Consider the following 16209-nt stretch of genomic DNA (forward strand, 5'->3'; position numbering starts at 1 on the left):
GTGTTAAGTGCATGTTTCATTTTATAATATATATTTACTGTCCTGCCATACTATTTTCCAAAATGGCTACGTAACAGCCATTTGAGTATGTGTGTAGTGATATATCATTGTGGTTCTAATTTGCCTTTTCCTTATGACTAATGATCTTGAGTATCTTTTCATATGCTTATTGGCCATTCATATACTTTCTTTTCTCAAGTGTCTGTTCAAACATTTTGTCAATTTTTAATTGGGTTATTTGTCATCTTCTTATTGAGTGATAGGAGATATTTATATTCTAGATACACGTCAGATAGATGTATTGCAAATACTTTTTTCTTCCTGTCTGTGGCTTGCCTTTCTATTTTCTTATGGTAACTTTTGAATAGCAGAAGTTTTAAATTTTGATGAAATTCAATTGATCGATTTTTTCCTTTTATGGTATATGAATTTTGTGTCCTAACAAATCTTTGCCTACTGCAAAGTCCCAAATTTTTCTCCTATGTTTTCTTCTAGAAGTTTCATAGTTTTGGTTTGTACATTTAAGTTTATCTATGAACCGTTTTTTAAAAGATTTTTATTCAAAATATAGTTAGAAAACAATATTATATTAGTTTCAGGTGTACACCATAGTTATTCAACATGTATATACCATGATAAGTCCAGCAACCATCTGACACTGTACCACGCTATCACAATGTTATTAACTGTACATTACATCCCCATGACTTATTTCTTTTATACCTGCAAATTTGAACCTCTTATTCTCCTTCACCTTTATCCTCCTTTTAAAAATGTTCAATTACAGGGGCCGACCCGGTGGCTCAGGTGGTTAGAGCTCCATGCTCCTAACTCCGAAGGCTGCCGGTTCGATTCCCACATGGGCCAGTGGGCTCTCAACCACAAGGTTGCCAGTTCAATCCCTCGAGTCCTGCAAGGGATGGTGGGCTCTGCCCCCTGCACTCTGCCCCCTGCACTCTGCCCCCTGCAACTAAGATTGAACACGGCACCTTGAGCTGAGCTGCCGCTGAGCTCCCGGATGTCTCAGTTGGTTGAAGCGCATCCTCTCAACCACAAGGTTGCCAGTTCGATTCCTCGACTCCCGCAAGGGATGGTGGGCAGCGCCCCCTGCAACTAAAATTGAACACGGCACCTTGAGCTGAGCTGCCTCCCGGATGGCTCAGTTGGTTGGAGGGCGTCCTCTCAACCACAAGGTTGCCGGTTCGACTCCCGCAAGGGATGGTGGGCTGTGCCCCCTGCAACTAGAAAACGGCAACTGGACCTGGAGCTGAGCTGCGCCCTCCACAACTAAGACTGAAAGGACAACAACTTGAAGCTGAACCCTGCAGTACACTGTTCCCCAATAAAATCCTGTTCCCCTTCCCCAATTAAAAAAAAAAGTTCAATTACAGTTGACATTCAACATTATTTTACATTAGTTTCAGGTGTACTGCATAAAGGTTAGACATCTATATAATTTAAGAAGTGATCCTCTGACTAGTCTTCTACCCACCTGGCAATCTACCCACCTGGCAATATACATAGTCATTACCCTATGCTTTACATCCCCTTGATTATTTTGTAAGAACCCTTTTATCACTGTTCCCCCTACCCTCTCCCATCTATCACCCCGATAAATCTAGTACCCGTCTGACACCATACATAGTTATTACAATATTATTGACTATATCCCTTATGCTGTACCCTACATCCCCATGACTACTGTGTAACAACCAATTTGTACTTCTTAATCCCTTCCCCTTTTTCACCCATTCCCAACCCCTCTGCTGTCTGGCAACCATCGAAATGCTCTCTGTATCTATGAGTTTGTTTCTGTTTTATTTGTTTATTTTGTTCTTTAGATTCCACATATAAGTGAAATCACATTGCATATGTCTTTCTCTGTCTGACATATTACACTCAGCACAATACCCCCCAGGGCCAACCAATATTCCATTGTACATAATACCACCTCCTCTTTATCCATTCTTCCATTGATGGACACTCAGGCTGCCTCCATATCTTGGCCACTGTAAACAATATTGCAGTGAACATATGGATGCACACGTCCCCTCAAAGTAGCATTTTGGATTTCTTTGGATACTCAGAACTGGGATTACTAGATCCTCCTTTGTCTCTTATTATAGCCTTTGTTTTAAAGTCTGTTTTGTCTGGTATAAGTATTGCTATCACAGTTTTTGGTTTTTTTTAAGATTTTATTGGGGAAGGGGAACGGGACTGTATTGGGGAACAGTGTGTACACTTCCAGGACTTTTTTTCCAAGTCAAGTTGTTGTCCTTTCAATCTTAGTTGTGGAGGGCGCAGCTCAGCTCCAGGTCCAGTTGCCATTGCTGGTTGCAGGGGGTGCAGCCCACTATCCCTTGCAGGACTAGAGGAATTGAATCAGCAACCTTGTGGTTGAGAGCCCACTGGCCCACGTGGGAATCGAACCGGCAGCCTTCGGAGTTAGGAGCATGGAGCTCTAAACGCCTGAGCCACCGGGCCGGCCCCAGCTTTTTTTTTTTTTTTTTTTTTTAATTTCCATTTTCATGAAATAACTTTTTTCATCCCTTTACTTTCAGTCTGTATGTGTCTTTAGATCTGAAGTGAGTCTCTTGCAGGCAGCATACGTAAGGGCTTTGTTTTCTTATCCATTCAGCCATCCTATGCTTTTTTTTATTTTATTAAAGTTTATTGGGGTGACAATTGTTAGTATAGTTACATAGGTTTCAGGTGTACAATTTTGTAATACATCATCTGTAAATCTCATTGTGTGTTCACCACCCAGACTCAGTTCTCCATCACCATATATTTGATCCCCCTTTCCCTTATTTACCACCCCCCATCCCCTAACCCTCTGGTAACCACTAAACTATTGTCTGTGTCTATGAGTTTTTGTTTCTTCATTTGTTTATCTTGTTCCTTTGTTGTTTTCAGTTTTATATCCCACATATCAGTGAAGTCATGTGGTTCTCGACATTTTCTGTTTGACTTATTTCGCTTAGCATAATAATCTCAAGATCCATCCATGTGTGGGTTGTGTTTGCCTATATAGTTGAGCCTTGATTGCTATTGGCATGATTGGCTGTGAGGTTTGGCCACGTCCACAGCTTATGGGATGCTGTGCAGGGGGCTTACCCCAAGGAGCAGGATTCCCCCCAGTGGGCTCTGGTCCCTGTTGAGACCACCTTTTCTGTGTGCTGCTTGGGGGGCTAATTGGGTGGTGCTCTGCCATGGTATGAAGCCAACCTCCAAGTATGTTGGTTCTGGGGCCTCTTGGGAGGGGCTCCAGTGCAGGCCCAGGTCAGCCACTGCCTGTGACTGGCCAGAGAGTACCTGGTAGGAGCTACAAAGTGACCCACTGTTGGTTGTTATCTGCACTGTACCTAGAGGCATGTGGGAGAAGGTATGTTTCGAACTGAGGACGGCTACCACCAGTACTGGGTCTGGGGTAGCTCCACAAAAAGCCAAGAAACTCCCAGGCCTGCTGCCACCTGCTGGCTCCCCTAAGGTTCAGCCGCTGATAAAGCCTCCAGCTGTTAGCAAGTTGGGTGAGAGAGGGTCTCAGTGAGTCAGATGGTCTGAGCAGCAGAGTTCACCAGGCCAATCAGATTCAGATTTGGCCATGGTGGGGGCGGGCTCAACACAGGAAAGATGGCGCCCACCGGCTGGCTGTACAGGAAGAGGGCCCCACACAGGAAAAATGGGGATGGACTGTCCCTCCAGTCCTCGCTCCGAAGTTACACAACTCAGTCTCTCCCCGTATGTCTCTGATGCCCCCAGAGTCACCATCCCTCTGCTGGATGGAGCTGAGGGTGAGTGCCTGCGCGAGCCCTTTAAGAGGATGTCTGGGTTTCCCATAGCCTTCCGTCCCACCTGGATAGTTGGAACCCCCATTATTTTTCACAGCCAGAAGTTGTGGGGGCTCCTCTTCCTGGCACCAGTACTCCAGGCTGGGGAGCCTGGTTTGGGGGGCTGGGGTCCCTCGCTCCTTCGTGGGGAATATCTGTGCTCGAGATATCTCTCCCGATTTTCAACACCCACACATGGGTGTGGGATCAGCCCGTTTTGCGTCTCTGCCCCTCTTACCGGTCTTGATGTGGCTTCTGTATATCCTTAGTTATAAAACTGTTCAGCTAGACTTCAGATGGTTTTCCAGGTTGATTGTTCTATAATTTAGTTGTAATTTTAATGTGTTCTCAGAAGGAAGCAAGCATAGTATTTACCTACTCTGCTATCTTGGATCTCCTCTCTCTATGAACCATTTTGAGTTAATGTTTTTGCCTTATGTGAAATAAGGTTGAGGTTCATTTTTTCCCCAACTGGATATTGAGTTGTTCAGCACCATTTGTTTCAAAATGTGCCCTTTTTTTCCTTTGTTAGCTTTTCTTTTTTGTGTGTCTCTCTCTATACTTGTACTTTATTGAGCTAAGGGTCTGTTGTCACCATCTGATAACAGTCCTCTGGACTTAGGTACTACTGTTGCTTGAGAAATGGTGCCTAATTGTAAGGAATATCAGCAATTTATTTGACCATGGCATTTGATAAAGTTTTGTGGGTGTGGAACTCATGCTACCACATACTCTGTGGTTCGTTAGCTCCTTGGAACTTTGGAAAGATGGAAAAATCTGGGCTTCAAGTAATATTATAGAATTTGGCTGGAGGATATTGAGAACTCTATGTCAGTTCTAAGTGATAAGGTCCCAGACTCCTAGCAAGCCCTTAAGTGAGGCTCCTATAGCTGGATGGAGCAGAACAGGATAAAAAGCTTTGTACATAATTTGGGATTTAAGTTTCCCTGAAGGAAAAAATAAAAGGTATTTTATTAGTACTTTAATTTTTCTAGGGGAATAGAACACAGATTGGGAATGTATTATAGAGTTCACTTTTCAAAAGTGATGGTAAATTTGTTACATTTTCAAATACTGTGGATATTATCCAGTGTATTTTGGTCTGATTTCTAAATTCTTAAATAATCACTGACTTTAAACATGCTTCTATGCACACGCGCACACACAGACACACACACACATTGTGATGGTTAATTTCATTCTTCAATAAGTTCAATAAGTTATGGTACATTTAGTGGTCATATAATAGAATATTATGCAGATATCAAATAGATTTTACTCATATAGAAAGATACATTACACATGTATATATTACATGCTTGTATGTATCTCTGAATCTATTCTACAGAAATAAAAGCAGGTGTAAATGTTTTTTTGTACAAAGGTGGTCACTATGGTATTACTTGTAATGATAAATGTAAAAATATAGTAATAAAATGTCCATAAAGGAGGGGCTGGTTAAATAAATATGATATCCCCATACAATTATTATGCTGTTGTTAAAAAGAATGAAGCTAGGACTGATAAGTGAAGTTTGGAAGAATCTATATATGAAGTTTGGAAGAATCTCCAAAAAATATTAATATTGGAAAAAAGAAGTGAGGAGCAAGATCATGTGAAGGTTAGGCTCCTAGTTGTATGTATGTGTGTGTGTGTGTGTGTGTGCGTGTGTGTGTGTGTGTGTGTGTGTGTGTATGTGCATAATCTGAAAGAACACATAAAAAATGTTAACAAATGATGACTTTGGCAGGGAAGATATGGGTCTGGAGTTGAGGGAGACTTACTTTCCACTGTACACCCTTTTGTACTAATTGAATTTTGTAACCATGTGCACATATTTCTTTTTCAAATGAAAAAATGCCTTTTTCTGAGCATCTTATTATCTAGAATTGAGATCTATTTATATACTGTGTCAGGAGTTTGAATTTGGAAGATGGAAATTAATCAGTTCCCTATCTTCGACCCCAACAATGTTGCTAACCTTCCACCAATCTTCTGATTCTGGATTTGAAGGAATATAGTTTGGGAGTAGACAGGCAAAACAGAGTATAGAGTTAGGAATAGCATGCTAGGGAGGGTTGGAAGTTAAGGATACCACAAGTAGAACCAAAGCACCTAATAACTCCAGACCAATATGCAACATGCTATCCCATTTATCCTCACCTGTCTTTCAAGACCCCACAAAGTATTGGGTGTAATTTAGCTCAATGTCTATCAGTCCTAGCCTCATTAAAATCACTTGCAGTGCTTTCAAACATTTGTTTTTATTATAGAAATAATAATCGCATACAGTTATTTAAAAAATTGAACAGTATAGAAGAAAAAGAAGTTTTGTGTTTAATAAGTAGCTTCCAATCTCCAGAGGTAACCACTTTGAACTATTTCTAGTTTTGAGTTTTTCTGATGATTAATATCATTACTTTAAGTAACGTTTATACTTCTTTCTCACTTTATCAATTTTAGACAGTATTTATATTAATGATTAATATAATTAATCATTATTAATGATTATATTAACAATCATTTATATTAATGATTAATGTCACACTCTAAATGATGTTTATACTTCTTTCTCACTTTATCAATTTTAGACGGTATTTATTGACTCTCTACTAAGATGAAGGATTTGGCATACTTACGCCACCTCCTTTACCTACTTCTGACTTTCCCAAAATTATGTTAATTACATTTTTATAATATTCACAACTTTTAGTGATTACCTTTACAACTTTAAATAATATACTACAATATCTATTTCTGGATCCAGTAATTGCAGACTATGTTTGTCAATACTCATGTCAGAGAAACTTTCCTATACTCTCTCCCTCCTCCCACTGCTTCTGACTTCTGTCAGCTCTAATATTATGTGTATGTTGTTAAGCTTGTAACAACTACTGCCTACATACGTTCAAATCCCAGCCCTGTCACTTGTTATCTGTTTAATCTTTGGTAAATTATTGAATGTTTTTGTGCCTTCAGTTTCCTAAACTGTCAGATGGAGATGATAATAACAGTATCTACTTCTAGGGCTGCTGAAAGATTAAATATCACTTAAATTGAGATAAATATTTCAAAGTACTTAAAAGAGTATTTGGTAAGTGCTCTTCAAGTGTTAAACTAAAAACTAAAATAGCAAAATTAAAAGTAAAATGAAATGTACAATTCTAATTAAATCCTGGGTATGCTTTATCTATAGTTTGATTAAAAAAATAAAACTAAAATGCAAAAGACACGAAGAGACATTTCACCAAAGAGGATATACAGATGGCAAATAGACACATGATACTATATTCAATGTTATTAGTTATTAAGGAAATGAAAATTAAAACCATGGTGAGTTATCACTATATATCTATCAGAGGAGCTAAGTTAGAATAACAAATGCTGATGAAGATGTGGTGAAACTGGGTCATTCATACATTACTGGTGGAAATGTGAAATGGTACAGCCATTCTGGAAAAAGAGTTTGGCAGTTTCCTTTAAAAACTAAACATGCAAGCACTATACACATCCCAGCAATTGTACTGCTGGGCATTTATTCTAGAGAAATAAAGATTTAAGTTCACACAAAACCTGTGATTTTGCTGATCAGTCAGATTTGAGAATCCATCTAGCTAATTCTTACAGTCGTATAACTGATATTATTAATCATGCTAACAGGTACTCTGTTTTGAGGATTTACTATGTTCCAAGCATTGTTTTAAGAGGGAATGAATGCATGGTATCAATTAATCTTTAAGTATTATCCGTATTTTAGAGAAACCTCAAGTATCAGAGAAATTAAATGACACAAGTTTTAAACTCCAGAGGCAGGATTAGAACCCAGGTTTGTCTGACAATAAAATCTTGGATTTTAAACAGCAAACTATGTTAGGTTTAAAATGGATATAGATTCAAGAGTCCCAAGGAAAACATCTGGAAGTGAAAGGACCTGATCTGGGAGCACAGGCAAAAGGACTGTGTATTGTCAACTAATTTTATAGCTAAAAGCTGGCAACTTTTAATCAGTTCAATCAACTGAGGAAGGTCATTTTTTGTGAGATACCAGTAATCTGAATAATGGACCGTGGATCAAGTGGGAAGCCTTAGCAATTTCTGTTGAACTCTGAGTATCTTGGATACTAGAGAAACTATTCAGAAACCCTAGCAATAAATACATTAAAAGTTTTCCCATGTAAGCATCCCTAACAAAGGTTGTATCTATAGGTTATTTGCAACTTTCTCCTCCACAATTTCTCTGGCTCCCATAATTGGAGTTATCCATCTAAATGGGAGCCAGAGAAAATGTGGAGGAGAAATGTCTGCGTATTAGTTAGACATGGAACGCCTTATTCAGTCGTGGTTAGGAGAAATAAGATTAGACTCCAAATGGCTCAATCACTTTGGTAGCTAAATGTTGGAATTATATATTTTCCCATTGTTGAACTAGAGCCTTAACTTTTACAAATACCAAATATGACTCAAAACTATTCACATTTACGAAGTCTGCCCTAGTTGCTCTTAATGTTCTGATATGGACTGATCTCCAAGATTTCTCAGGTAAAAAAAAATAGTGTATGTAATATACTGCTGTTTATGTTTAAAGGAGGGAGCAGGCATACTTGTGTTTGGTGGTAAATACATTAAAATCTTCATAAGGATACATAAGAAGAAAATAAAAGAAGCATGCCCTAGTAATGGGCACAAAAATGATGTTTAAAAATCTAAGTTTCTGTTGTTAAAGAAATGTGCGAAATGACTACACACACGCATAATGGAATAGTGAATTTTGTGCTACATTAGACCACTGTATGCTTTCATACTGTATTGGTTGTTTTTCTTGTGTAATTTAAAAACCCAAACCAACTTTGCTAATTAAGCTCTCCCTGGCCAGGAGCTCATTTGGATCCCTGACAGTCCCTAGTTAAAGCCTAGTTTGTAGGTTTTGACAGCAAACCAAGACCCTCTTGTTTGCTTCAGGAAAACTGGCTGGTTTTAGTCCCAGCCATTATTTTGCGGTACCCTCTTCCTAACAAGTCACCAGTCCTCTTGACCATGACTTACAGATTTTTGTGCCAGATTGTTCTTGGTCGTTTTTTTTGGTTTGAGACAGGTAGTAGTAAATGTGATGCAGTTATTGTTATCTTGGTTTTAATTCATGACAAATTATCTTGGAAACAGGAAGAAGGTGGTATATTGAGATGATAAAGTAAGGACAAAAGCAACCAACTCATATTACTTCAACTAATATATGTGTTTTGGGCACACATCTTAATTCTTCCAATTATTGCTTCTTAATTAGTCCATAACTCAGAAGATTAAAAACACCCTAGACAAGTGACAGTTTATGAAATGAAATGTTTAAAATATACTTTTTCTGATAATGGCAATCTATGTGAATAGTATTTAGTAATTTTTTTTTACAATTTTACTTACTTTTGTTGACATGTTTGGAAATAGGAAAAGAGGCTGAGTCATAAACCTTCAATATTTTTATAATTAAATCCACCTCTTCTCCCTTTATGTGACACCTTACCGGAAAAGAAATGACCTAAGAATTTCCACCTGCCTGATTTGACATTTGTAAGACATCTTATAGTAGTACTTTGATTTCCCAAATATGTTACCCAAAGTAACTAGTTTTTATAAATTTTGCCCTTTATGAAGCCCAAAACTAAGCTCAAAGGGAAATCACAAACCTCACCAAAGCGATTTAGAAATATTCCTTCTTTCCCCTATATGGTCTACTGGTGTCACTTAACAAAAACTCCTCAGTCTGTGACCTTGAAAAAGCTAGAGGCTAAAAAGGAGGAGTAGAGTATGAAGGTCATCCGCTCCAGCACCACCCAAAAAGGGGAGCAAATATTCATCCTAACAGGTAAGTGTTTTTATGATTATGGCAGATGGTGATGGAAGCAGAGGCAATTCAAAAGGGGAGACATGCGAAAGCAATAATTTTGAATGTTTGACATTTGTTTTGAAACTACCTTACTACCCTATACCCTTTACCATCTGTCTGTTATCCCTCTCAACACCCACCTCTGTCTTCCCACAGGGCTCCATTGTCTGCAGTTCCTGTTTCTCAGGGGCGGAGCTGTGGGAGGCAGCCATGGGTGCCATAATAGGCACCTGCGGCCAGCACAATGGGCTGTGGGTGCTTGTGGGAGAGACAGATTGATGTATTGTGCATGGGGGAGGAGGGCTGTCACTTGAATCCATGTGAACCCAGGCTTTAGGGGCAAGGGAGATTGACAGCTTTTGTAGGTTGCATTTCTTTTTCAAAGCTTGGCTTTAATAGACAGTAAGTTTGGGGCCCCAGGCTTTCACTCCCATAATTCTAACAGGGCAATCACGAGCATTCAGCATTTCTTTTTACCCCCCTTGTTACGCATTAAATGATTTCAGTAAAGGAATGTGCAGCATTAATTAGAATTTGTTAGCAGATACCAAGGGGAAAAGTTTCTTCACAACAACTATAGGAGGTGTCATTTGTACAAAGACTTTTTTGTTTTCTTTCCCCATTACATTATCACTGCAATATGTAAGGTAGTGATTCTTTTCATTTAAATTAAGTGGAAAGCTACTAAATCTTGTTTTATTCTCCAAAAAGAATAAGGTCCTTAACACTTATCTTTTAACTTCTTTCATTTCCTAAGGTTGGTGTTTACTTTTGCTTTCAGTTGGACCCATTTACTGATCTGTGTGGTTGTGTACCCAGTTTTGTGTACCATTTAGCTCTTACAATTACAGGCAACTCACTACTTACATATAAGGATTGTTTCAGGTGAAAATAGCTACCGATAATATTGAAAATCATTGACACACTGGGGCCCTTTTTGGTGACGGCACATTGAGAAATGCTAGAAATTAGACTCCTCTAGGTTTGTGTCCTAACTTATTTTCTAAAACTGTCTTTCCCTAGTTGATTGTAACCTTAGCCATGACACCACATTTATGGAAGAATGGGGCAGTCGCCAAGGAATATTTTTTCCAATAGAAAACTCATTCCTAAACCATGTCAGTATTTTTAAACATCAAAAGTCCCCTACCCCAAACACATAGATAGCCTTGTTTCCTTACAACTAGTTAAAATGATCTTTTTTTTTTTTTGGTTTGGTTTGGTTTCTATTTTCTATTCTTTTTTTATTCCTGACATTTTAGACATATAGGAACGTATATACCACTCTCAGGATACCTTGTAAACACACTTTGCTATCTGAGCAACTGATAAAACATTAAGAATTTTTGGTGTGATTTTTCAAACATCTCTCCACATAAAATCATTTTCTCTATGGAAGAAGTTGGAGGCTAATTGAATTCAAATTTTTCCCATTCAGTTGTTTTATTTAAATGTGTTAAGGGCAACAGTGAAAAATATTGATTAAGTCTACCATTATTTCGCAGAAAGAACATATTCCCACACAGTTGTCTGGCTCTGTCTATTATAATAATTTGGTGCAATGGCTTTAAAAGTAGTGGGGTGATAATAATTAGGGTGTGCAACAGAAATTTCAATGCTGGATTCAACATTTCACCATGCAGGGCATGAAAATTGCCGACCGGGGCTAGTCAGCTCTAAGTACTAATTAACTAATTAATCAGGTGCTGAAACCCACTGAATGGAGGATACCAGCCAGACAACTGAAGCCCAAGCAGAGAGTTGTGCTCTTTCAAAGACAGTGCTGTCTTTCTTCTTGGTTTTTAACCCCATGAGAAATGAGGGGAGAAAATATGATATGGTGTCCTAGTGTCAAGTCATTTCAGTACAAGGTTTTTGCTTAGAGAAGATAAAATAAATACATGCTCATCTGATAATTACTATGAGACACTGTGTGCAGGGCACTCCTCAAGGCTCTGGCAACCCCTCCAACTCCTTGGCCATGAAGTATTTCAGGGCTGGTATATGTGGGTGTGTGTGGGGGAGGGGGCTCTGCCTCCTTGGAGTTTTCTTCTACAGTATTTTTTTTAAACACAGGAGAATGAGAAACGTATTTCTCCTTTTGGGCAGATCTTAGGTCTTTTGCCTCATCCCTCCTTTATGTAAATGAGAAGAGTCCAATTACACATATGGAAAAAGGGTTTAATGAATCGTGAAAAAGCCCAGTTTGCAGAGAAAGGGCACAATCCCCTCTTCTTCTTCTTCCTCTCTTATATTTAATTTAGAAACATGTATTTCTTTTAAGGCAGATGATAAAAAGCTTAATGGTTAGATCATTTTATTTTAGATGTCAATTTTCATATTTGGGAACTATTAAACAAACATATTTTGTTAGAAGATTTAGCTTGCTTCCTTTATCTAAATTGTAAGGCTTTCCGGAGACTTAGCAAATATTTTCCAACAAAAACTGAAATTCTGACTTTTCCCCCTAAATTTAAAAAATCATTATGTTATTTCCTCTCATTTTTGATGTTACTCTTAGCTCAGTGTTCATTTTTCTTAACACAGTTTGCTCTGGAATTGTCAACACTGAAAAAGGATCGCATCATTACAAGGGAACTGTTACTGAATCCAAGGAAAAAAGACTTTCGTATCACACCGGTTTAGCTTAATTTTGTTATTGTTATGATGTTTTAACTAGCTAGAATTTTTAAGATGTTGGAAATTAGATAAGGTTTTTTTTTCTTTTTGTTTTTTCCTTAAAAAGGTACTGAATTTTATACTACAGCAGAAAATCCCGTGTTTGGGATTTCATTTTCCTATTTTTCTTTCCCCTTACTTCTTCATCTTGGAATTTTCAATAGTTGAAAGTAGACCACACAGAAAACCCCCAGCCCATTTTTTTTCATGACAGAAAGCCTTGCAAAAATATTGAAGGAAAAAAATCAATACTACGTATTTCTGAGCACGACTCTTAGAATTTGATGTGTGCAACTGGCCCGGAAGAGGTGCTTTGCAGGGACAGCAGCAAAGTTCTAAATCACGACTGAAAGTGCTTTCCAGAGACCTCATACCACAACATCATTGGGCACTTGGGGAAACTGAGGCCCAAGAAGAGGGGGGGAAGACTGGGGGAGGGGTTGCGTGATATTTATTTTTCCTCTACAAAATACTGCTTCGATTCACGATCCGCGGAAAACACTTTTCTTGGGTACCTACTGTGTGAAGGGCATCTCTGGGTTTCAGATTGCTTGCCTATTCATTAGGGCCGTGCTCCTTCCACTTTACCCCCCGGCCTTCCCGGATCGGCGCCCTGGATGTGATCGACACCATGAAGTTGCCCCATAATCCTCTCTGGCAACATAGGATGTAAAATTTGATCAGCTCATTGGATGAAGCCGACAAATCTCAAAAATGTGTGAAAAGGGGCCCAAGCGGTAGGCAAGCGCCGCGTTGAGGCAGCGCTCCAGCCGGCCCCCCTCTGAGTTCTAGGTGCGGCAGCCGCGGCGGAGAGGGGGTTGGGGCCGAGCCGCGGGGCCGCGGCGGCGGCGACCGAGGCAGCAACGGTCGCGTTTCGGGGAGGCCGCGGCGCCGTGGGGGGACCCTAGAAACGGACCGCGGGGCCGGAAGGGGGGAGCTAGGCGGCGCCGGCGGCTGCAGAGTTATCTCCGCGGCGTAGCTGGGGGCCGGGCCGGGCGGGGCGGGGCGTGCACCCGGACCGCGGGCGGCGCCGCGGCTCTTGGCCTCAGGGCCCCTCCCTCCCTCGCGCTTGCCGGCCGCGGGCGCACGCGGAGGTGGCGGCGGCGGCGAGCGCACGAGAAGGGGAGCTCGGAGCTGGAGGTGAGGTGGCGGTGGCGGAGCAAGAGTAGGTTGAGGAGGAGGCCAGCGGCCAGGAGGAGGAGGAGGATGGAGGAGCAGCCGAAGGAGGGCGAGGCCGAGGTCGCGGAACACTGGTTCTCCAAGTGGGAGCGCCAGTGCCTGGCCGAGGCCGAGCAGGAAGAGCAGCTGCCCCCGGAGCTGCAGGACGAGGCGGCCGCTGAGGCTGCGGGGCTCAAGAGCGAGCAGCAGAGGCTGTGGCATCTCTTCCAGATCTCGGCCACCGCCGTGGCCCAGCTCTACAAGGACTCGGGGTGCCCACAGCCGGAACTCTCCATGTGGGACCCCTTCCAGAGTGCCGCCATGGCCGTGACCAGCCTCTACAAAGAGAGCGGGGATGCCCACCAACGAAGTTTTGACCTGGGCGTCCAGGTTGGCTACCAGCGTCGCATCAAAGATGTGCTGGAGTGGGTGAAGAAGGGCCGGAGCATCATTCTCCGAGAAGACCTGATTAGCTTCCTGTGTGGCAAAGCGCCCCCAGCTCGTCCTCCACCTCGCTCCAGGATGCCCGCGAAGCCGCCCGCCGGGAACCCCAGCCAGGCCACGACCACCGAATCCAGCTCATCGGTGGACGTCGACTTGCAGCCCTTCCACGAGGCCATCGCCCTGCACGGCCTCAGTGGCGCCATGGCGAACATCAGCGTGCGATCTGGCGCACCTGGCTCCCCTCCTCAAGCAAGTGACATTGCCAGCGGTGTCACTAGTGGCGGGCTCCGAAAAAGTAGCATCCTCGAGGACGACTTGAACCCCAGCAACTCAGAAGAACTGGCCCTCCACCTGGACAGTGGGGGGACCCGCAAACGCACTTCGGCCCGGTTCGGTGGTGGCATCACAGACTCCCCAACCCATAAGCGCAACCGACTGGTCTAAAATGCCTCGTTGGTCACCCGCCGCCATATTGCTTGAAAGCTAACGAACTTTTAACTTGCTTGTCGAAAGGAGACTCGAGGCCATCTCTTCTTTCTTTAAGTTAAACGAAGATTTCTATCGAGTTTGCCATAATGAAACTTGAACAGTATCTCAGAGAGGCCTCATATGACTCTTACTTTCCCCAAAATAAAATGCTGGCAGAGAGCAGCTAGTTAGCAAGATCATTTAAAGCAGCAGTGGCCACTCAGGGCGGGAGCCTGGTTTATCTTGTTCACAGTTTTATTTCTTGGCACCTAGCACAGTTGTTGGTGCTCAATAAATGTTTGTTGAATGAATAAATGTGACCTTATTTAAAAGTTTTAAAGGGGAAGGACTAACAGGTGTTTACTTGGTTACAGGATGCTTTTATCCTTTATTGTTTATTTGATTGTTTGCTTTAAACGTTTTTGCCAGTTCGATTACATTTTATCAAAATGTAAAACTGGACATCTTTGTGCAATCTAGAGTCTTCCATTTTTGCTCCACTGTACCATGCACCTAATTTCTAGAAAGAGACTGCAAGTAATACCTAGTAGGCTGTGAGATTTTTTTTTTTTAAATAGTTGATTATTTTGGTGATTATGTAAGGGTATAAAGAGACACTATGATGGTTGGACTGGTAATACTTGATATTGAGTCAGTTCAATGCTCTTTCTAGGAAAATTAAGCCAACGAGATCCTGGGATCTATGATGGTGGCATCCTTGATGGCCCAGTGGTACTCCTTTTTCTTAGGAATGTAAAAAGTCCCTTTTTCTGAGGTTACGTACTTTTGGTGATCTCTGTTTTGAAATGGAAGATGAAGTAGAATGAGCTTCTGGGTTTTACTTGAGGGTACAGCAGTATATAACTAAAAAAGCACGAGTTTTTATTGAAAGAACCAACAGTAGACTACTAGCCCCACAAATTCACTGCATGATTTTGGGCAAATCACTTAATGTCTATTGACCTCAGTTTTTCATCTGTGAAATGGAACTATGGGTCTCCTAAGGTCATTGTGAAGATAAGATCAAATTCATATTTGAAGTATCTAGAACAATGCTTGGCACCTAAAGGTACTCAATAAATGTTCTACATTCTCTGCAAATAAAAATCAGTAAAACATTAAAATCCATTGTATTTTAGGGAAAAAACACACCAAGAAACTAGATCAATTTAAAAATCAGAATGTAGAATCTCTCTTTGAGCTGGAAACTGCTGTTATATAGTTGAAACTTGCCTAAATATCCCAGATCTTGTATTAATTATAAGTGTGTTTAGCTCATGAGGACCCAGAATCATCACTCAGGGTATTAGGGTAGCCTTGAAGTTCCTGAAATTGCCTGAGGGATGTAACTTGCAACTGGATGCACCTTGCAACCAGAGTAATGAAAGCTCTCCCTCCTCTTGTCAAAGAATATGGACAAGAGGGTAAGAGTGGAAAGAAAGGATTTGGAAGTGAAAGTCCTAGGGACACCTAAAAGGCTAAGGTGGTTTTGAATAGGGGTGGGGTGGAGGGGAGGTGATGCAAGAGGGGTGGGAATGGAGGTAGTGGGAGTCAGGTTATAGAAGGGGCCACCTAGGTAAAACACCCAGCTCACCCCAGGCTCTCCCCCACACCAGCGCATAACAGATAGATGAGTAGTACCTTGCCTTGAGGTTCATTTCAGAGTTATTTCTGTTTCGTTAATGTAGGCTTTGGAGTAGATTTATAATTGACCAGTGTATTACAATAATACAACAACATAAGGTGAATTCC

The 16209-nt window shown here is 41.1% G+C and overlaps 1 protein-coding gene across 1 annotated transcript; it reads left to right on the plus strand.

The window, feature by feature from the left end:
- The first annotated feature begins 13056 nt into the window (after positions 1-13056).
- Positions 13057-14772, plus strand: HAPSTR2 (HUWE1 associated protein modifying stress responses 2). The gene has a single exon (XM_019750466.3). It carries the CDS (start codon positions 13594-13596, stop codon positions 14431-14433), a length of 840 nt encoding a protein of 279 aa, XP_019606025.1. The 5' UTR covers positions 13057-13593; the 3' UTR covers positions 14434-14772.
- The last annotated feature ends 1437 nt before the right edge of the window (positions 14773-16209 follow it).

The sequence above is a fragment of the Rhinolophus sinicus genome, chromosome 18, assembly GCF_057876585.1.
Source record: "Rhinolophus sinicus isolate RSI-liver-muscle chromosome 18, RSI-T2T, whole genome shotgun sequence".
Taxonomy (NCBI): Eukaryota; Metazoa; Chordata; class Mammalia; order Chiroptera; family Rhinolophidae; genus Rhinolophus; species Rhinolophus sinicus.